The sequence below is a fragment of the Notothenia rossii genome (assembly GCF_949606895.1).
Source record: "Notothenia rossii genome assembly, chromosome: 6".
NCBI lineage: Eukaryota > Metazoa > Chordata > Actinopteri > Perciformes > Nototheniidae > Notothenia > Notothenia rossii.
Genome location: NC_136909.1, coordinates 9,075,340 through 9,099,319, shown reverse-complemented (window position 1 = coordinate 9,099,319; position 23,980 = coordinate 9,075,340). Strand labels below are relative to the sequence as shown.

Below are 23,980 nucleotides of genomic sequence, written 5' to 3'. Positions count from 1 at the left end.
ACAAAATCCGATTTTCTCACGTCTGTTTCCACTCTGACTTTAATACAGCTACACCATTGTTTGGTTTCCATGGTAGCGCGTCTCTTTAGCAGCACGCACAACTCAAAGTCTGAGAGGGTGAGGAAGATGAAAACATGAACAAGAATCGACAACTCCACCCTCTGCTCACTCCTTTCCTGTAAAATACAGGTCCAGCCCACACATATGCTCCATGGTGCTACAGGCATTGCCCTTACAACTACAATAAGCATGTAAATGTTAATCTACAGCTCCAGCGATCCTCTAGCACCGGAGTCTCCACCTGCAGACGCAGCCATCCTCGACAACTTTGTAGAGTCACCTTGGATTCTGCACGGACCTCACAGCAGTTCTCACTAGAGGTTTCTCAATACTCTAATTTCCCCTCCTCTACTCCTTTCCTTGACTCCTATACTCAATACTTAGTCCCGCCCACAGGAGATGCGAGCGGAGGACTGAGGAGGGGAACCGAGGAGAGAGGAGGGGAAGCAGCAGGTGGTTAGAGAAATGAGAACTCCTCTCCTCTGAGCGGTCATTTTAAAGAGACGTCCATTAATGATGACAGGAGGCACAGCAGCCCTCTGTCTGATGGACAGATGTGTTCACGACAACAGGCTACAGATGCGGACATATACATACACACATATATTTATATATTTGTTAGCCATTGTCTTCGCCTCCCTGCTTTTTGTTGCAGCCCAGGAGCCGGGTTGTAACACTGTTTTGTCAGACCCCCTCCACTACCTTCTTTGTTGGTGTGGTCCGTTACATCATTCTTTGTTTCAGGAAGCAAAGACACTGGTAAATATAACAAAATACAAATGAACCAGTTCGATCCTTTCAACAGGAAAATCCTCTTAATGTGTCCTTGCGAAAAAAAACGATTTCCACACGTTTCCCCAATCCCAATGACAGTTAATTGAGAGAAGAGGAGAAAAAAGAAAAAATAATGTACATCTTACCTCCACTCCGGTAGGTTAGAAAAATAGCGACTTACTGCAGCTGCTTGACAAAGGTGTCGGCTTCTTTGAGGTCTTCAAAAAAAACAATCTTCTCTTTGTGAAGAATACGGAGCCGATGAGGATAAGCAAACCCTCTGAACATGCCTTTTTCGAGGAATAATTTGATCACCAGGTCGAACTCCTTGAGTCTAGAGTCCCTTTTGTTTTCTGACTTTTTATATGGGTATTTCACTTTATATTAAATACATAACAATAACAGTTCAGAACATCTAATAAACTTCACTATGAATCCAGAACAATACAACTGCAGGAGTATGAATAAAGCGAGATGTTTGCATGCATTTTGAGCAGATTTGGACAGAATCCAGCAGAGTGGATCGTGCTGTTCATCCCACTGTAATGTATATGTAAAGAAAAAAGACTACATATTTTAAGATATGTGAAACATATGAAAAGCTGTGAAACAATCTCAATAATTGGCAGCAAAAATGTAAGGTTTTTGTAATTGGAATAAAAGGATATATGTTGAGATAGGAAGTTTTAATATCTTAAGAGAAGAGCTTGAATATTAAAAGATACAAAATATAAACTTTTGGCTCCTTCCTGTATTTCTACTGGTTATTTATTGGCTTTGTACTGGCTGTCTTCTAGCTCTATTCAGGGTTTTTTTGCTTGTTTTTTTTTAACTCTATCCCTGATAATTTTCAGAACCTGAAGGCTCTATCTATACGGACTATCTTCTGGTTCTTTTCTGGATCCATCACTATCTCTTGTCTCTGTGCAGTGAATTACACTTTTGTTACTAGAGCAGGTAAAGCATACAACAGATACTTTCAGCATTATCGGAGCACAATGTGGAAGCTTGGATGAAACACAGCGGACTTCTAAACAATGATCACCGCAACTTGGAAGAAATAAAGTTGGGTTTTTATGCATTTTAATATTGCAATGCAAACCCATGATGTAATGACAGTAATTAATAATAATGTAGTTGTTGAATGCTCATTTCAGTAGATTTAATCAAAAAAAACATAAACATATTTAATCTAATATAAAACAAAAAAATCTTTTACACCGTAATAGAATATAGTTAAATAGCAATACAAATAAAGCAGTAATTTACATGGAAATAGAATGCTATGAATTAATTTTAGAATATAAACTATGAAATGTGAAATAAGAATATTTGCAGTAAGGAGTATGAACATTGTGTGCATTAATGTGTGAGTTTTTTTTGGTAACCACTAAGGACTTATTGTCAGAGGTGGGAGAAGTTCAGATCTTGTACTTAAGTAAAAGTACCAGAGTGTAGGAATACTCGGTTACAATAAAAGTCCTGCTTTCAAAATTTTACAAATAAAAGTACGAATGTATTAGCATCAAAATATACTTAAAGTACCACCTGCAGAGGGATAGATTCAGGTGTTCTTTTCCCCATAGAGACCGCCTCGCTGCACATTATCCCTTACATAAAGATAGATTGTGGGTCCCTTATAACATGTTGTACACAGTGAAAATAAACATTCTGGTTACCTCAACATCAGGGATCTTATACATTATACTCCTTCTGAATCAAACCGTCACGGTAGCCTTACCTTACTGATCCTTCTTCAAATAGAATAGATCACGTTACTTTACCAGCAGAGAGAAAATGGATTATTAAATTATTAATGTGACTAATAAAGAGCAGTACTTGATTATTAAGTATTATTCTGTTGATCAATGTCATTACATTTGGTGAAAAGCACATAAGGACTTGTTTAAGACTCGTTTTGTCAAAGTTTAGGATTTGGACTTGACTTGAACTTGCCCATCCTGACTTGAGACTTGACTTGGACTTGAGCGCAAAGACTTGAGACTTGAATCGGACTTGAGCGTAAGGACTTGAGACTTGACTCGGACTTGCAAAACAATGACTTGGTCCCACCTCTGGAGGATGGACTCGATGATGGAGGTGTAGAAGTTCACCATCATCATCTTTGGCAGGTTGAATTTCTTCAGCTGCCTAAGGAAGAACATCCTCTGCTGTGCTTTTTTGATGAGGGAGCAGATGTTCTGCTTCCATTTGAGGTCCTGGGCGATGACGGTGCTCAGGAAGCGGAAAGACTTCACAGCAGTGACTGGGGAGTTGCACAGAGTGATGGGGGTGGGTGGGGCTGCGTTCTTCCTGAAGTCCACGACCATCTCCACTGTTTTTAGGGCGTTGAGCTCCAGGTGGTTTTCCCCACACCAGGTCACCAGATGGTCCGGGGAACAGAGACGTGTTTCCCCAGCCTCACGTTCTGCTTCCTGTCAGACAGGAAGTCTGTGATGATGGTGTTGAAGGCGGAGCTGAAGTTCACAAACAGGATTCTGGCGTAGGTTCCTGGTGTGTCCAGGTGCTGGAGGAGGAAGTGAAGGGCCATGTTGACAGCGTCGTCCACAGACCTGTTGGCTCTGTAGGCGAACTGCAGGGGATCCAGGAGTGGGTCTGTGATGGATTTCAGGTGGGACAGGACAAGGCGCTCAAAGGACTTCATAACCACAGAGGTCAGGGCGACGGGTCTGTAGTCATTTAGTACTGTGATCCTTGTTTCCTTGGGAACCGGGATGATGCTGGATGTTTTGAATCATGCTGGGACATGGCATGTCTCCAGTGAGGTGTTAAAGATGTCAGTAAACACAGGAGACAGCTGATCAGCACAGAGCTTCAGGGTGGAGGGGGAGACATTGTCAGGGCCAGCCGCTTTTCTGGTATTGAGTTTTCTGAATAATCTGTTTACATCCCTTTCATCAATTGAGAGAGAGTCTGATGTGTCGGGGGAGGTCAGCGGTGTGGGGGGAGTGAGATACTGAAGGGGAGGGGGATGTGGAGGTGTGAGTCTGAATCTGTTGCAAGGTGTCATGGGGGATGGTGTCGGGACTGAACTCTTTGCAGTAGAACTGATTCAGATTGTTTGCAAGGCGTCGGTCGTTCATGGAGAGTGAGGCTTTTGGCTTGTAGTTTGTGATCTGTCTTAGACCACGCCAAACAGAAGCAGAGTCGTTTGCTGAGAGCTGATGTTGGAGTTTCTCAGAGTATTGTCGTTTAGCATCTCTCACGCCTTGCCAAAGACGTACTTCGACTCTCTAAAACGTGCCTTATTCAGACTTAGGGAGTACCGTATTACATGTAACGGCATTAGGTCATCGGGATACAAAATAGGCAAATGTATTCCCTTACAGTTACGGAAGCAGCTGACGACCAACACACTTGTGTGTTTTGAAATGATTATGCCATTTAAATCTTTTGTCACAAACATTGCAGGTGTATTTTTCCTCTCCTGTGTGGACTCTCATGTGTGCCTTTAAACTTCCCTTCTGTGAAAAAGATTTGGTACAAACTGAGCAGTTAAAGGGTTTCTCTCCTGTGTGGATTCTCTTGTGTCGATTTAAATCTCTTTTCACTGCAAAAGCTTTCTTACAGACTGAGCAGCTGTGTGGTTTCTCTCCTGTGTGGATTGTCATGTGTTCCTTTAAACTTATAATCAATGCAAAAGATTTGGTACAAACTGTGCAGCTAAAGGGTTTATCTCCTGTGTGGATTCTCATGTGTCGATTTAAATCTCTTCTCACTGCAAATGGTTTCTTACAGACTGAGCAGCTGAATGGTTTCTTTCCTGTGTGGACTTTCATGTGTTTTTTTAAATTTTCACTGAATGTAAAAGATTTGGGACAGACTGAGCAGCTGAATGGTTTATTTTCAGCACTACGGCTTGAATCACTGACAGATTCTTGTCTATTTTTCAGTGATTTTGAGCCTGACGCAGGTTTTCTGGTCCCCTTCCAATCGCCACTGTTTTCAGTGTCAGGTTCAGAAGAGTCTTCAGTGTCAGGTTCAGAAGAGTCTCCAGTCTTTTGTTGTAAACGGCTCTCTGGATCTGAGTTCCTGGTTCTGGTCCTCGACAGTCCTCGACAGTCATCTCCATCAGCTTCTGTTTCCATGTGTTCAGTTTGTCTTTGATGAGGCTGTGAGGACTGAGGTTTCTTTTTAGCATCTTTACTCTTCACAGGCTCAGGAGTGAAAGTGGACTTGGTGATCTCAGCATCCTCCAGTTCCTGAAGCTGCCCTCCCTCCCTCCTGATCCTGAGTTCCTCCTGTGGCTGCTTAATGTGTGGGGGGGGCTCTGGGTCCCCCTGGTCCAGACTGGTGCTCAACTCCTGCTGGTCAGGGAGAAGCTCTTCTTTAACCACCACCAGCTTCTGGACCTCTGCAGGAAACAGGAAACACACCGTCAGAAAAAACTGTCAAGTGTTAGCATTTAAAAAATCTAATCATCATTAAAATGGGAGACATTTTGCAGCCCTAATTAATGCCTTTGTTTTTATACTTTCATATTATCTTTCTTAGTCCCGCCTATTGTGTATTTTTGTTGGCTCAATTCACCTCATGTAGCCCAACCCCTTTCCACTTCCAGTTAAAAAAGAAAAAGGGGTTTTTCTTCCCGGTTTTGCCCTAGCTGCAATTTAAACAATGAATTGTATTTGGGATCGTTCACAGCTACACTACGCCTATAAAATGGTAATACTCTGTTACAAATTAAACACTCTGCATTTAAACCTTATTTAAGTAAAAGTATGCACGTATTCTCAGAAAAATATACAGCACGTTCTTATGTAAAAGTAATGATACTGCAATAAAATGTTCCCTGTCAGTGTTTTATTTGAGGTTTCTTGATTATTGTCAACGTTGCATTTTACTGCTGTACATGTTTAAGGTTGCACCTCTATAAATTATGATAGAAGAGGGAACCCGCAATCTGAATACACTCAAAATGTAATTTTGTATTTTCTTTTTACCTTTATTTGTCTCAAGATGAAAAAAATAAATACATACATTTAACAATGAATACATCCTTTAAAAAATACATTTATAACGGGGAACATTAAAATCAGAATCAGAATACCTTCATTAGTCCCACAGAGGGGAAATGCACGTTGTTACAGTAGAAAAAGAGCCACAGACAGCTTAATGTTACATATATTACAAGCATTAAAAAGTATTAAAGTAAAAATAAATAAAAATAAGATGTTTTAATATAATAAAAAAATTATAAAAAGTTACACAATTTACAAAATACATCCTGTAACAATTCTTAGGATTTAGCAGCCAGGCATATATTGCACAGTTATTATTGTATAGTCTGACCGCTGCAGGAAGGACCTGCGGTATCTATCCGTGCAACACACTCTCACTCCCTAAGCGTCTAGGAGCAACGCTTGGTCAGGGTCCCGTGGCGTCCAGTTGTGACGCGCCGAGGCTCCTTCAGCTTCATAAACGGACGCAAAGAGCTTTCAACTGATTGCAATGTATTCCCATCGGCGGCGGTATTTAACGCTTAGGGAAGCACCGTATCCATTTATGTCGGCAGCTCTTAAAGGCAATGTGAGCGTCCCTTCCCATTGGATAACGGATAATTGTACACCCGGGAAGTAAGTATTCTCCTTACTATCGATTGATTCAACAGTAATATCTCCACTACTCATCAACTCAAAAACACCAGGTTACCTTCGTTAATTAAAACAACATTGATAGGTTTAAATTGTGTACAATGCTTTTGTGTTTTTTCCCTTCAATTCTGAGAAACAACTTGTTTTGTGATTGGATGAAACAGAAATTCATACAAAAAAAGTTATATAGATTTTACTCTCATCTATTATTCAAAACCATTCTATTTATTCTAACGTAAATTACATGCCAGTGTTTTATATTTTTATTACTTATATTTGTATACTCTATTTGCTATGAGTTATATCTGAAGCAAATTATGTTTCTGAAGATGTGTAGTCAATTCCACCCTTCAATGTAGCATAAATGTGAACTCTCATTACAGGAACAATACCGGAAACAGCTCGCTGATTGGATGTTTTAGCCGCAATGCACGTTTTTAAAGATATTACAGATTTTTTTTTAATAGAAGAATGTAAATACTGAGTTGAGAGAATAGTCGGGGGATTTGGGTGATGGGAGACACATATATGGAATCACAATTTCAATAGCTTACCATTAAATGCTGGATATACCTTTCTGTCTGTGATGTTTTACAAATCAGATATTAATGTGTAGAAGTAAAATTATGTAAAAACATGAATACAACTAAATATCTTCAGATGTTATACATACATAAGTGTCGTACACTAATAATAAAAAGTTATTATTAGTATTTTGTGTGTACCTTGTGTGCACGGCCTAGTGGTTAAAGCACGTTATTGAATTATTTTTGTTGAATAACGTTATTTTTACTGAATAATGTTATTTGATGAAAAAATATTAAGAGTACATACTTTGATAGGGGGAAAGTAGAAGGTCAATGATAGAAATATAGAATATAAAAAATCAAGAAGATACTGTAAGTCAGAGGTGCCCAGTACGTCGACCGGTCGACCGCGGGGGCAATGCTGGTAGATCGCGAGTCATTCATAAAAAAAAATCCAGCTCCGTTAAAATAGACAAAACAGGTTTTGATCCCTCCTCCCTTGGCCACTTGCCACTTAATTCAGGAGTTTACTTGATTGACAGAATAACCGACTTATCGCTTTCCAGTCTGTTAACCCAGAATGCAAAGCGAGACAAAATCAGTGAAGTGCCGGGAAAACTCAAATTAAGAGGCAAACAAGACACAAACAAAATGAGTGCGGGACCGAGCAAAAAGCTAAAAATATACCACTTCCACCCAGAATGGGAGGAAGAATATATTTTTGTGATGTCACATTCAAAGGTTATTTGCCTTATTTTTAAAGCAAGCGTCGCTCTGCCAAAGAAAGGTAACGTGGAGAGGCATTATCGGAGTGTTCACAAGGCATATGACAGCGACTTCCCTCCGAGTAGCGAGTTGAGAAAGAGAAAGGTCATGTATTATTGCTACAAAAACATTATCTCGCAGTCTTAGTGTCGCCAACTCGTTTCTAACATGCAAAAAGACAAACAAATGCGTCTATGGTCGGTGTATTTTCGATCTTTCCAATCGAGACGAGATCTCTATCTCCCCCGTCTGTGTGCGAGGGGGCGGGGCAGTTTACACACACGCAGCTGCTACATGCATGCAACACACGGCGGCGGAGAGAAGCGCTCCAAGGTGTGGTTAAATGTTACCCGTCTTGAGGTGGACAATGCTCGTTGCCAATAGTGTTTAGCATATAAGGGCGGTAACACAAGCAATTTGTCTAACCATTTAGCAAAAGTGCACCACATTCAGACGGAGGAATGCACCTGGTTCGACTGTCTTTCTAGCAGCTCTGTAGCCCCATCGACGAGTAACGTTTCCACGTCAGAGTTAACATAATTATACAAACATGGGTTAATGATGAGGTAACAGTTATTTATTTTGTTAAAGTTTCAGCTATTCTGTTTACAATTCTGTCATCAGATTATTTAATACGATTTGTTAAAACGTTTGTTTCTTTTGATGTGAAATATTATTTATTTAATTAATAAAAAGCAATGTTAATTTTGTTCACAATTTGTTTAGTTAATTTAATAATATATGTATTTTTGAATCAAGTATTCATCTTTATTGTCTTCATTGTTAGTTTTCACATGCCTTAAACAACCTCAAGCTAAATCTAAAAGTTGATGGCTAAATAAGAGCGTTTGAGGAATTGTGCAAGGCATAGTAGTCCGAATAGTGGATTAATCGATAGATTAATCGATTATCAAATTAGTCGTTTGTTGCAGCCTAGTTGTCCCATGTATAAATAAAACGTGTTATTCAGCAACCCTTGCAATTTGGGATTTTATTTTTGGTTGGTAGACCTCGGTGAGCTGGTAATTTCAAAAAGTAGCTCACCAGCCAAAAAAGTGTGGGCACCCCTGCTGTAAGTGATCTCTACAATAAACAGTTTAGTGCACAATGTACAAAGATATTAATATGAGGATGTGCAAAACAGACAAACTAATTAACACATTAAAGAATACTTTATGTTAATGTCTTTTTTCAAATAAGAAAAAAACTTTGGGGGTATCTATCTACAAATAAATATTAAGCCTGACAAAGTACTTGACGTCTAATATATTGCTTTCCTGCGATGTTAACTATGTTGAAGCACTTATTTTAACTGATATTATACACATTAATTATACTCTTATGTATGTAGATCAGAGATGGGGACTGGAGTTTGTGACTCGGACTCGAGTCGCAATTAAGTCGCACACACAGAGACTTCAGACTTGACTTGGACTCCTGCTCAAAAGACTTCGGACTCGACTTGGACTCGTGTTTTGGGACTCGTGAACAATCATGTGTTTTCTATTTTTGGCGTATTAACATTGAAGAAACTCTGAAACGTCCGACGGGCGTCCTTCCTTTTTTTCACGGTAACCATGGTAACCTCATTACGCAGGTGCGCGTCTCTCACACTACCTCATGGTAACGACATGGCGACCGGCAGCACACCTGCAGCTGTACCGCTTGTAATTAGGTTCAACTATAAAAACTTCGAACAACACGCCAGCGACACCAACAAAAGGAGCGCACACTGCAAAGTCTGCAATAGTAAAATCAAGGACGCTGGTGCAACAACGTCAAATTTCATCAGGCACTTGAAAACTCACCCGGAGAGGTCAGTCGCATTAACGCACATGGACGGTTAGCAAACATGTTTAGCTCAGCATCAGCTATGTAATGTTGACTTAGCTTACTACTAGCTTTGTAACTGAATATTTCAAAAGATGAGTGAATGTTTGCTTGTCACACTTGTTTGCATTTAGCTAAAGTGTGATGTTTTTCCTCATATTGCATTGCAGTAGCCTGTTTAAAGTGATCATATAACAAACAACTAATCAGTACTGATACTGTATGCTAATAGATATAGGAGTGATAATAATACAGTAAATGCTTTGAATTTCTTAGATATAGCTGAGCAGTATTCTTAACAGACTGGATAGCAGCAGACAATAGAGGGCTTATTACAACCAGAAGAGACATGAGACTTTTATTTTTTAGAGACTTGAGACTTGACTTGGACTCCTGACCAAAGACTTGAGACTTGACTTGGACTTGCAAAAAAAGACTTGTGAACATCTCTGATGTAGATAGTATAAGAAATGTGCAGAATTTGACAGTTTAATGGTGGAGGTATACACACATATTGATAGATGTCTTGTAATGCACTGTTGAGGAACCTGTGACCAGGGTGGGAATTTCACGACGGCCACGACGGCCATGGCCGTCGTTGCCCCGCACTTTGGCCGTGATGCCCTGTGAAAAAAAATGCAATTCACGGCCAAAGTGGCCTTTGTGCCCCTGTCAAAAGTTCCAATGTAAACAACGCTAGTGAAGTCATACTAGTGCGCGCAGTAGGATAGTCCCGTGCCTGTGGATCAGAGCGATTGCTCTGCTGTGATTGTTCCGTCAGACATGCCGTGTAAACAACGCTAGTGAAGCCATATTAGTGCGTGCATTAGGATAGTCCCGTGTCTGTGGATCAGAGCGATTGCTCTGCTGTGATTGTTCCGTCAGACATGCCTGTAGGGGCCCGACAGCCTCCTCCTCAGCCGCGGGAGCAAGACAAGCACAAGTAAGCAAGCGGACCAAGCTGTTTTGATATGATTTAACTGAAGTATGTGGTAGTATTTGAATGGACATAACATTTACGTGTTTATAGAAAGTACTATTGATAGGTAATATTGATAGGTAATTACCATTGTATTAGCCTATTTAAAGTCGACTCGTTACATTTTGTCATGAAAACTAGCGATAGCTAGCTAGTTTGGATAGCGCTAACGTCTTCCCTTCAAGGGGTCTAAATCTAGTGTTGCTTCTACATGCTAGCAGATAGCTGTCACCTTTGAATCTTGTATTTTTCTTGCTAAGCGGTTTTGATATAATACATGACTGACTTATGTGGTTTATGGCTGAACTTAACGTATACGTTTAAGAAACACTATTGCTATTCAGCCATTTGTAAAACGACTGGTGTTGACGTTAGTGCTACAGTTTTCAGTCATGTTGATTGACTAGCGATAGCTGGTGAGCTATCACTAGTTAGGAGGATACGTATCTCTTTGAAGGAATTGTAGGAGTTACTTTTGGAATCCTTCTCATATGATTTTCTGGGCTTTTTGAACAAAAATTCTCAGAATTTTTGTTCATTTTAATTTTTTATTTATGCAATGTTTTTCAATGTTTTTAAATTAAAACAAATGTTTTAATACATAATTAATGTTTATTGGTGAATGAGAATGTTACGGTATTAATCTGAAAGGTAAAACCAGCGTAATTTAACCAAACGGCCTTTGTGCCGTCATGTGGCCTTTGTGCCCTTAAAAAAAATGTGAACGGGAAGGCCAAATGGCCTTGCCCCTAAAATGACGAAATTCCAAGCCTGCCTCTGACCCAAGTTTTTCATTCATTGCATAACTACACTGTTGTTGTGTATGTCAATAAACCTTTGTAATTCTTGAAATCTTGAAAGGGATGTGCAAAATAGCAATTATATACAGTTTTTAATTAGCTATTAGTAGGGAATAACGATTAATGACTATACATTATAGAAATCTGCAGATAAATGTTTAGTCTTCTCAAGCACCAACAATCAAATATCTCTCCTGATTGTTGGCACTTGACAATCACCTTTCCCTGAATTTTACTCAGGTGAAACTAAAGTCTTTTAGGGTTGTTTATATTTCACATAATTAATCAGAATCTGCAAAGTAACTCAAGTAAATGTAGAGGAGTAAATACCAGGTTAACCTCTGAATTGTAGTGGAGTAGAATTACAATGTAACAATGAGCTGTTATGTGGGTATATATTAATGCTGCCCATTATGGATACAAGCGATTGTCACCCATTTAGTAATTACATGTTTTAAATTTGTACACACCAATTTGTTTCCTATCGCATAAGCCTCCAGGGCTGTACACAGTTTAATACGGTCAACTTCTAATTTAGAATACTTACTTCCGGGTGTACAATTCTCCGTTATCCAATGGGAATGGACGCTCACATTGCCTTTAAGAGCTGCTGACATAAATGGATGCGGTGCTTCCCTGAGCGTCAAATATCGCCGCCGATGGGAATACATTGCAATCAGTTGAAAGATCTTTGCGTCCGTTTATGAAGCTGAAGGAGCCTCGGCGCGTCACAACTAGACACCACGGGACCCTGACCAAGCGTCGCTCCTGGACGCTTACGGTACGTCCACACAGCAGCTTTGAAAAAATCTTGAAAATCTTGGAGCTGAGCGTGTCTGAGAGCTCGGGGATTTTTGCGAGCAACGCGAACAACAACCAATCACATGAATATCCCGCCCCCGACATACAAAGCAAAAAACCCCGGTTCTTCTCCACTCAGAATATGTGCAGAAAGGAGTATGACATTGTGTGCATTAATGTGATGAATATAGTCTATGATGTGGCAGAGGTAAAGTGTCAGCGGGAAGGGCTATGATGAACATGTATGAGATTAATGTCTATGGTGCTATTTTATGCTACATTCCATGCTGGCTAAAGATACTGTCTATGCTTGCTAGCAATGTTTAAACGAAGTAAACTGGATATAAAATCCCCAAACAGGCGAAAACCTACCAGTTTCACCCACTGTCTCTGCCACCTCCCTCCATGCCTGGTTCCTCCGGTTTGTATCCCGGTAAATAGTTCTGGTCGTAAAGAACCGGGTGATTTGCTACCGTAATTTCTCGTGTGGAATATGAGGAAATGAACTGCTGTCTGGCTCTCCCAGCTTGCACGCGGTTTGATTGGCTAGCGCTTGTACTATCAGATTTAAATAAACGGGATTTGATTGGCTGACACTTCCAGCTCAGCTTCAAAAGTTGAACATTGCTCAACTTTTGAATCCTGGAAATCCTGGAAATCTTCGCTTTGCTTCCCCACAATGCAGTTCGGCGAAAAGCGAGGCAAAGTGACGTCATCCCCATTCAAAGTCAATGGGCAGAGAAGCGTTGGAAGATTTTTTTAAAGCTGCTGTGTGGACGTACCGTTAGGGACTGAGAGTGTGTTGATCCGTGAGACAGCGGGGGTGCAGCAGCCTGTCGCTGAAGGAGATGCACAGTGAGGTAGTGTTAATTTTGTTGACTAAAACTATGACGAAATATGTTTGTCAACGACCTTTTTTTCCATGACGAAAACGAGACGATGAAGAGACGGCACCGACGGCAGTAAACAATAACTGCAACGAAATCATGCAATATTGTTGACGAAAAGTGACGAGACGAAAATGTTGTTTACTAAATAAAAACTATGCCAAAATCTCTCTTTACTTTTGATGACGAAAAATGAGGAGACGAAATATTTTATCAAAGATAACGTTACATTTCTGATAGTCATTTTTTCTCCCAGCAGTTCCATTCCATGAGTTCGGACTCGTCAGCCGAGGAAGAAGTTTTGAGCAATGTGGAGAGATTGGATGGGGGAATTCAGCCATACAGGTTCGAGCCAAATGGCCAGAACCGTCAGGAATCCAGGGACAGTGACGATGAGGATGAACAGCACGGTGATCTTGCTGGAGACGATCCCTTTACTCGTGCAATTGGTTTCGGGGGGCGAGTAGGGAGACCTGTACATGAATGGTGTACTTGCGATCGGTGTGTAGCCATGGACAATCCTCTTATGAACATATGTTGTCATGAGCTTGAAGAGCTTGAAAATAAACTGTTCACAGACGACTTGGATTGCATATGTTTACACAGGGAATTCGACACTGTGGTGTTAGAAAAAGCTGTATTGAGAACAGCACTGGTTGCCATGAAGGATGTGAAACGCACCCCTTTGGTTGAACCAATAAATGAAAGGTGGGTAAATTTGACGGGTACAGCCCTTTCTTCTTAGCATTATATACTTTACAATTATTATTATTATTAATAATGGACATATCAACTAAAGACATTTTATTTGGTTAGGAAGTTCTGGATTAAAGATTGAATTGACTTTATCAAAAGTTTTATAATGACGTTTACATTCTAGGAAGAAATGATTTTCATCCTCAATCTCATGGCAATGTTTGCACAACCTGTCATTTACAGGAATATTTGTGTATCGACCATTTTCAATAAGAAGTTTATGGTTGTTAATTCTAAAGCGTGTCAAATGGATTCTGTCTACAATTGCATGGCAAGGACATGAAGGACAATGACAGATAATTTTCAAAACTAAAACTTTACTAAGTATAGCCATGATAAAAGAAATCAAAAAGCCTATCTACAGAATGCACTCTTTATAGAACAATGTAGGCTAGGAGTCCTAACACAGGGATGGCAACATTTGAGTTCAGCTTGGAATGAGATTTTTTTTTGGTGAACCGAAAAAAGAAACGTTCATGTGTACAGTGTTACAAATGTATTGAACATGTACAGGGTTTCCCATTAATGTACCGGGCGCTACAGTGGAATACGCACATACACAGTGTACCCGCAACTCTTACAATCAAGTGCTATTTTATAAGTGGGGGGGGGGGCTCATCTCATCTAGGGGGGTCCGGGGGCATGCTCCTCCGGGAAGATTTTTTTTTTGAAATATTGAAGTTAAATGCATCAACCTGGTGCACGTTGAGAGCAAAATGAATTTATGGTAAACAGGTTTTCTTTTTCTTTATGGATATTTTACAAATCACTCACCTTTTAAACTGTATTCTTGTTTCACTGTCATATAGTATTTCATAACTGTTTTTCAAAACGTATGAGACCCACTGAGATAACTAGACTAAAGTATCTAAACAGAGTCCCTTACCTCACTGAGCTGTAGTTATCTCTCAGTCTGACAGGACAGAGCTCTCCCTCTCATTGTTTTAGAAACAGCTTTTAATATCCGTTAAGCTAACCAGATGCTAACAACAACAATGCAAATAGTGAGTTTGGTAGAAATATACTGTATAATAGTAAAGTTATTTAAGATGATGCCATATTTATTGAAGATTTTACATTATAAATATTCCCCAAAATTATTCAAAAGCATATTCTTCCAAACTCCTTGCTGTAGTATAACCACCAGGAGACTATTGATGTGTGTGGTGAGTTTGGTAGTAATAAGCTGTATAATAGTGATTGAATATTATTGTATTCTCTTTTTTCGGAGTTGCACTTTGCAGAAGGTCCCTGAGCACTCGTTTCTTCTCCGGCTGCGGATAGAGACCAATGTAATGTGCCCAGCTCGGAGGACGGCGCGTATTGGCTTTTTTTTTTTATCAAAATGTGATTGTAGTTCGTTGTCAACCTTACCACGGTACTTAGGAGACGTCATTTGTGTCTGAATAACGTTTCCATGAGTTATTGATCCGTGAAATCAGAATCTCCCAATATCGTTCCAACTTTACTGAACTAAGCCAGAAGACCGTCTCATTTCGTAGACCGCTCGGTTTGCTGTTACTTCACTTTATTTTTGTATTTATATACATTTGTTTTGGAAGAAAACTTAAGCCTAAGGAAAGGCAAGTGTGGCGTGAGTGCGTGAGATATGGGTTAATTGTGTGACTCAAGCTCAATGCGTGAGTGTTGGCAGCCCTGCCTAACATAATAATGTTACAATGTAGTTGAATAAATTCCATAGTAGTTAATCAATCAAATAAAGAAAGCATTCCGGAGCATTCACGGAGCACACGTGCACACGGAGCATTCCGCTGATTGTTCCTATCCGAATTGTGGCAATGTTTCGCGATACAATGAGGCATATTTCAATAGAATTGTGAGAGTAACTAGAGTAAACAACATGAACAAAGCACATACGTCAATTTGTCCTCGACACCAAACGCATAGTTCACGTCACTTCCGGTAAAATAAGTAATGTGACTCGTCAAAATGGCTCCGCCCACAGGGTTGATGTTATTTTGGTAATTAATCAGCTTAAAATCAGTGATAACGTCATCGGATAAAAAAAAAAAAAAAAAAGACTGGCAGAGACTGGTCTGTTTTATCGGATGATAATTATTTAAAAATGCGTGTCATGAGGATTCCCTCCCTTTAACAGAAAATAAAATGGCAACAACAGGGCTTGGGAGCAGTGGTCGCACTCGCGTTAACCGAATACCCCCCGTCAGCGCGAGAGAGTGATAAATTGTGCACTCGACGGGTAATAATGGATTATGACGGAAATGTTACGATCCTGTCCATCAAAATGACTGACAAAGAAAAAGTCTAAAGCCACCACTGCTTGGGAGAAAGAAACGTTGTGATATCGCTACAATGAGGCGGAGAAAAAAAGCGAATGCATTGTTTCATCAGAAGGGAAGCAATGTGGCCATAACACAGCTGGTAAAAACACCACAAACCTGACCAGATACTCTCTGCAAAGCTGCATTCTTAATCATTCAACCTGTGTTTTTCATCAAATAAGGACAACATATAATCTTATTTATTTATTTACTAAAATGACAAATTATTGGTTTTGGCTAGACTAGTTTGACTGAAATGTTCTATATAATCTGATGACTAAAAAAGACTCAACAGTTTTCATTGAAAAAAGTAGACAAAAATAATTAGTTTTCTTTGACTAAAATGCTCAGACTTTTAGTCGACTAAATCTTGACTAAAATAGTTACTGTTTTAGTGGACTAAAATGCTCAGACTTGTAATCGAGTAAAACCCAGTCTGTTCCGTCTCTTCCTGTCAGCAGCCGAGATGCTGCTGACCCAGCAGGCCCCACACACACACACACACACACACACACACACACACACACACACACACACACACACACACACACACACACACACACACACACACACACACACACACACACACACACACACACACACACACACACACACACACACACACACACACACACACACACACACACACACACACACACACACACACACACACACACACACACACACACACACACACACACACACACACACACACACACACACACACACACACACACACACACACACACACACACACACACACACACACACACACACACACACACGTCTGTGTCTGCATATAATGTTCGTATTTAGTCTCGTCAGGGTTCCCGCGGGGTCTTAAAAAGTCTTACATTTGATAATCTGAATGTAAGGCCTTAAAAAGGTCTTAAATATGACCAAAAAAATAAGAAAGGTCTTAAATATGATTTAGACGGTCTTAAAAATGATCGGATTTGAAAGGCACTTCTGTGTTTTCGATAGCGTCTAAATGTGTTTTCGGGGAAATGTCCGGGCTGCAAAGTAACCAGTACGGTAATAGTCTTTCAGTTCCCCCCAACAATTTGTATTGAATTAAAATCAACATGGAACCAGTAATCACTAACTTTGTTTCCCCCGGCACCTTATTGGAAAAAACCCAGCTAGTAACCTAGCAACTAAGCTTCAGCTTGCGGCAGTCAGAAACTCATGTATCTTCGAATCGACTTATAAATTGATATGGGGAAGTGTCAGTTCAACCGTATTTGGTTGGAAAACATCTAATTTAGTGCTTGATTGAAACCAGTGGAGGGGAGCGTGTTTGAAGCCCGCCGCACCATTTGCAAAATAAATAAGTGTTTGTTTTGCTAATGTAGCGTTAGCTAGTGGAGCGTTAGCTAGTGCAGCAGCTCCCGCAACAACACCGGGGGACCTCCGGGCGACGTTTGGGTCTACGTCAACCCTAAAAGCGGAGGTGCTGTAGACGCTAAATACCGTAGCTAAACACCAATCATACAACAGCAATGATGAAATAGTGTAGCCAATTTCTCAAAATGTTCCCCGTGTGGTTCATTCAACATCGGAACCTAATTGGAAGCCAGTGCAATGAGGCCAGAATTGGGGTGATGTGGTGACGCTTTCTGTGGCCAGTGAGAAGACGCGCAGCTGCGTTCTGCACTAGCAGCAGGCGTCTAATTGACGCCTGGTCCATACCCACCTATAAAGCGTTGCAATAATCCAGCCTTGTGGTTACAAAGGAGTTAATATCCCTTTCTAGGTCTTTAAAAGATAAAAATGACTTGGTCTTGGCCAATAGTTGTATTTTAGAAAAGCAGGTTTTGACTACGGTACTGACCTGCTTATCAAATATAAAAGCGCTATTGAAGGTTCATGACAGAGGGGAGGATGTTTTTATTGAGGGAGCCCAGAATATCAACCGGAGAGGCTGGAGGTTGGGGTCCAAAAAAGATGACCTTGTGCTCTCGTTGAGGTTGAGGACATTTAGGCTCAGCCAGGATTTAATCTCTGTCAAGCAGTCCATCAATAGCTGTAATGAGTTGAAATTTGAATTGAGAGGCAGATAGGCGTACATCATCGGCGTAACAATGGAATGGGATGTTGTGTTTTGTGAGAATTGAACCTAGGGGCAGTATGTACAGTAGAAAAAGGATGGGGCCCAGAATACAGCCTTGGGGAACCCCACAGTTAAGAGGGGCTTTGGCAGAGGAGAAGGCACCTAGCTGCACTGAGAAGCTGCGGTCTGTCAGGTAGGACCATTAATTGAATTAAAGATGTTTTAATGAATTCTACTGAAATTATTGTTACATTGTCATCATGCAACTCTTTTGTTCTTTTATTTGCCTCACCAGAAAACAGTCACACCTCCTCTTGAAGACATTTTGCCTCCTGCTATCGGCTTCAGGTTCACATTAGGTAAGCCCTTGAGTGTGTCAGACTAAAGTTGTTGTTTCAGAGGTTAATTCAAGACGTGTTAAGTTTACATTCTAATATAATGAGCATCAGGTAAACGTATGCATTTCTATTTTTTTAATCACAGATGGGATGGAGATGTAAACTATGCAGCACTAGTGTCACCACTCAAGGTGATATGTTAAAACCTGGTCGACTCGATCATGGAACCTTTGGACAGAAACGTGCCTTGCCCTGCATTCATGTAGACTGGCCTGCGCTCTCACTTATCAAGATAAAAGTTGAAATACTCGTCTGTTCTTATTTATTCTCGGACCCATATGCCACTTTATATAAATCTCTGAGCATGAGGTGGGGTTGAAAAGAAGTAGTTGGAATTTTATGAACTATATCAATATCATGACTATGTGGTAGGGGTGTAACGGTACACGTACCCGTACCGAATAGCCCTTCGGTTCGGTACACGTGTGTACCGAAGTGTACCAAACGAATATAACGTTAAACGTAAAAAATTGAGAACGTGAACAACTTTTTGGAAGTAATCTCAGGTGCTGCGTCGCAGCATTCAGAGTAATTTGCTCACATTGGTTTCAACGCGTCATAGAGCGAGCAAGTCATTTCATTGGACGAGAGGCATACTATGAGAGCTGGTCACAGGGATGCGTTCAAATTTAGCCAGTAATTTGAGGAACTGTCGAAATTGCGAACGCAGATAAAGTTGAGCTCGAAAATCCTCCAGCATCATTGAAGTCTCCGGTTTGGGAACATTTTGGTTTCGCAGTTACGTACAAGGATTACGGACAGGTGGACCGAACCAAAGCTGTTTGTCGGCATTGTTCAACTAAGGTTCCGGCAAAGCAATTGTGTTTTATAATTTACTTTATTTATTCTTGTCTTATGTGGTCAGGGTTGCTCCTCTTTTCACATTCAGAAAAAATCACATGAGTGAGTTTACCCAACTCCTAAAATTGCTTGGAAACTGTTGACACATTGTTTTAAATTTGAACCAAAGCAACAGTTTTTACAGTGTTGTTTTCTATAACAAACTAGATAAAACGTTAAAGGTGGGGTTGGTGATTTTGGAGAAACCAGCTCGAGTGGGCTAGAATTTGAAAATACACAGCTGGAAAAAATGTGCCACTTCCTTACAGTGCCCCTCCTCCAACACACACGAACGTGCACATGACCAATGAGGGCACGAGATAAGTTTGTAAACAGATGGAAGGCTGACAGGCAGGTAGGCCATCCAGTTATTTTAACCGGGCCGGCTCAGATGATTGGTCATGCTTTTTACAGTAGTACGGCTTCCACAGATGAATTTTTTTTATGGATTATTTGTCAAAGCACTTAAGATATTAAAGTTGGGGTAGGTAATTTGGAGAAACGAGCTCGAGTGCGCAAGGTTTTTGAAAATACACAGCCGGAACAAATCTGCCACTTCCTTACAGAGCCCCTCCTCCAACACACACGAACGCGCACATGACCAATGAGGGCACAAGATAAGTTTGTGCTTTTTACAGTACTACGGCTTCCACAGATGACATTTTTTTATGGATTTTTGGTCAAAGCACTTAAGATATTCATTGCTATCGGGATGTTAAGAGCATTCCATAGAATATAACAAAAAGCGTATCTCGAGCCGGTTTCTCAAACTGACCTGCCCCACCTTTAATGCCTGGCAGTGGCAAATAGCTTTGGTTTTATATTTGATTATATTAATGTTTTTTGAGATTTACAAGAAATATTTTAAATGTTACTCTGTAAAGGGTATAGGCCTACTACTGTTAAAAGTAACCTTATTTGTTTAAAATAAAAGTAAGCAATTCACTACTTTTGAATTCATTGTTGAATTTTGTGCATAACTGTTGGAGAAAATACAAGTTGTGTGTAAATATGTGTGACTCTGCACTGTGTATGACCTTGCAGCTGCCTCTTCTAATGATAGGAGGAGGCAGGGCATTTCAGGTTGTTGATATTTATGAGAGGACACTTGTTCTCTCCTAAATACCTCATGGGGCAAAGAGCAACAGTTGTGTGAAGGAAGTACGTGACTCTTTCCAGAAGACGTCGCGGTCTTGACCCCGTCACCTTTCCGACACCTGCTGATGATATTAGCACCACCTCGATTTACGACTTTGTTGTTATCTCCGTATTTTGGACTATATAAGCCTGAGGTTTTGTCCTGCTCCGTTGAGCAACATACCCCATTTGTGTGAGTTAACCCATATCTTTTGTATGTGATTTAACTCTGCTCCTTCTTGCAAGAATAAATTAGTACCTGATAATTGATTCTCAACCCGGTGTAGAGTGATATTTTCCTAACAATAACATTGCAAAAAAAACATTTGATCAATCATGATTAAAATGTTTAATCGTTGCCCAGCACTAATAAATAGTAAGAAGTGTTACCAACTAGTTTAACTGGTTACCAAATAGTTTAAAGCAGGGGTGTCCAAACTTTTTTCACAGAGGGCCACATACAGACAAATGTACGAACGGCTGGGCCACTTAGAGGTGAGGTATATTGCCTCGTAAGATAACTAATAAGTTAGCAAAATGTAGTTAAATTAGGCTTGATACATTAATATGCTTTAAGAAACAGCCTACATCACAGCTCTCTATAGGGTTTCATTTATCTTGTTGGCAGCTCATCCCTTAAAAACAGAAGTCTCAGTGATTATAATAACATGAAATATGAAGGGTCTATTTCAAGCTTGTTATGTAAATAAGTTATTAGGCTTTTTTGTATCAACTAAGATTTGTTAGAAAATGTTATCAACACGAATTGACTAAATGTATTTTAAAAGTGGGCTTATTAACACATGAATACTACTGTGTTACATATTTGTACAAATATATTTAAGAAGTACAATATGAGAAAAGCCCAAGTTTCATGTGTGGGACATATTTCATTATACTTTTTGAATTAGCTGAGGGCCGATTCAAAATGGCCAGCGGGCCGCATTTGGCCCCCGGGCCGTAGTTTGGAGACCCCTAGTTTAAAGTGTTAATTAGGAGTAAAGGGAACAGACCTGCTCTGTGTATCCGAAGCTGAGGCTGTAAAACAGCGTCCAGTCGTTTCTGGAGTCTCTCGTTCTCCTCTTTTGAACGAGACAGCTCCTCCTCGAGCTCTGCTATAGTTTTTTCAAACAGAGCAAATATCTCCTCAGCAGCAGCATTGAGTCGCTTCTTCTTCAAAGACAGCAGCATTTGGACTTTACTCATGTTTACGAGATCACGTTTTCCTGCAAACTCCGTTAAACACACCGTTTCTCTCTCAATCAAACTCTCAATCTGACTGGTGTTGCTAACGTGTTTCCAGCTAGCATGCTAAGCTAACTCCTATAGTCCGAGGTAAACGCTCCAGAAAAAAGAGCACAGAGTTCATTCAGAGGTTTATCCAGACACACAGATGATGGATCAGTAGTGTTGGAGCTCACACACACTTTCTCAGGAACACAAAGAGAGAGAACCGTAGCGACGAGACGCCACCTGGACTCAGAATTGTCAGTTTAGCTCAAGCTCCCAGGAAGTGCGCCGGTGTTCCGGATTAACTGGTTTTTAGATCAACTGGTTTACGGGAGGCAGAGGTGAGGGGCGTGGACTTCGACTGAAATACACATTTCGATCGCTTCTTCTGTCGTTTACATACATCTTTTGTTATATTAGGCTCGGTAGGAAGACTTTGATGCACATTCTGTCCGGGGCGTGTGCATTGAGGACCCATTGTTGACTTACCAGGTGTTGCAGTATAAATTGAGTCATGACAACTGGCGACATTCTATTATTTTCGTCATAGGTATCATGGGCGTGTACATTGAGGACCCATTGTTGACTTACCAGGTAATAAACATGTCGATCGCCTCGTTTGTCGTTTACGTTCATCTTTTGCTATATCTGCCTTCCTAAGATCACTTTGATGCACATTCAGTACTCGTATGTGAAGTTGTGGGGGAGAGGTCGATATCGTGACGCTTACAGGGAGGTATCGAACATTACAAAGTAGGTGACTGTGTGGATGCCTGTTCAAAACATTTCAAACTTGAATAAATCATTTAAATTATATATTTATGTCCGACTTTCATTTGTACATCGTTCTTAATGTGATGTATTGTAGCTTTGATAGCTGCCCATACCTTCAGACAGCCTCAAAGTAAAACACAAGTCGTTTATTCACAGCCCGCCCCGAACGCTCATCGAGATGACTGGATCATCTATGACAACTTGTGATCAGCTCAGATTAAATTGTGATATCAATTCTGTAGCTATTCTCCAGGGAGCACGTTTTTTGTTGCTAAAGTTAACATTCAAAATGCTTACATGACATGTCATTTGTTAAACATTAAGCTGTCTTCGGCTCTTTTCTGATTCTGATTACATATAACCTGTTGTAGAAACATTTCTTGATGAAATTTATATGAAAGAAATGCCATAAATATTGCTGTGACACTGATGTCACATCGGGACATTAACCCTAAACATTCACAGTAAACCTGGAGTGACATATAGCCTATGCACAATTAGAAATATGATTATGATCTGCTCAGTTAATTTAGCTGATTCAATTATATTTAGTTAACATATTCTTTATTATTCAATTCAAAGTATGTTCAAACAAATGTAAACCAAAAAATCATCCTCATTAATTAAGTTATAAATAAGAGTTACTTTACCATTAAAGCCCAATGACATATATGTCACATTTCAGATATTTGACACGAGGGGGGGTTACTTGTCAGAAATGTGTTCGAGGTGGTCTATTTAGTCTAAATGACGTTCCCCTTAATTTCCCCAAAAGTAGAAATGGGTCCGGGTTCTTATGGGTTAAACGTATAATCTTAAAGGCAGAATAGAACTACTGTATTATATGTATTCAACGTGTGCCCCACCGGACTTACTTTTCTGTAGTTGACCGTTACTGTGACATATCAGTATAGCCACGGAAGATAGTTTGTGTGTTTCATTCCAATGCATCAAGGTTATTTTCATGTATGTAATTGTTTTTCCTGCACATTGTAGAGTCTTGTTGTGATGAGAGGGTTGCAGGTATTTCATTAAAAAAAACGTGCTCCCTGGAGAATAGCTACAGAATTGATAACACAATTTAATCGGAGCTGATCACAAGTTGTCATAGATGATCCAGTCATCTCGATGAGCGTTCGGGCTGTGAATAAACAACTTGTGTTTTACTTTTAGGCTGTCTGAAGGTATGGGCAGCTATCAAAGCTACTATACTGTACATCACATTAAGAACGATGTACAAATGAAAGTCGGACACAAATAAATAATTTAAATGATTTATTCAAGTTTGGAATGTTTTGAACAGGCATCCACGCAGTCACCTACTTTGTAATGTTCGATACCTCCCTGTAAGCGTCACGATATCGACCTCTCCCCCATATATATACATTTTGACATATATATGTATATAATATATATATTAAACAGTATGGCATTTGCTTATAAATAGTATA

General features: G+C 40.0%; 1 protein-coding gene across 2 annotated transcripts; it reads right to left on the bottom strand.

The window, feature by feature from the left end:
• Positions 1-1,979: 1,979 nt before the first annotated feature.
• On the bottom strand, positions 1,980-22,065 carry LOC307043121 (uncharacterized protein). Of its 2 annotated transcripts, none has more exons than XM_079687367.1 (2): positions 21,539-22,065; positions 1,980-5,209 (listed from the first exon to the last, which is right to left on the bottom strand). In XM_079687367.1, the coding sequence occupies exons 1-2, from the start codon at positions 21,729-21,731 to the stop codon at positions 4,185-4,187; spliced, it is 1,218 nt and encodes a 405-aa protein (XP_079543493.1). In that variant the 5' UTR covers positions 21,732-22,065; the 3' UTR covers positions 1,980-4,184. The 2 variants fall into 2 exon arrangements, with proteins under 2 accessions (XP_079543493.1, XP_079543494.1); XM_079687368.1 differs by having other exon boundaries at positions 21,539-22,064.
• Between the last annotated feature and the right edge of the window lie 1,915 nt (positions 22,066-23,980).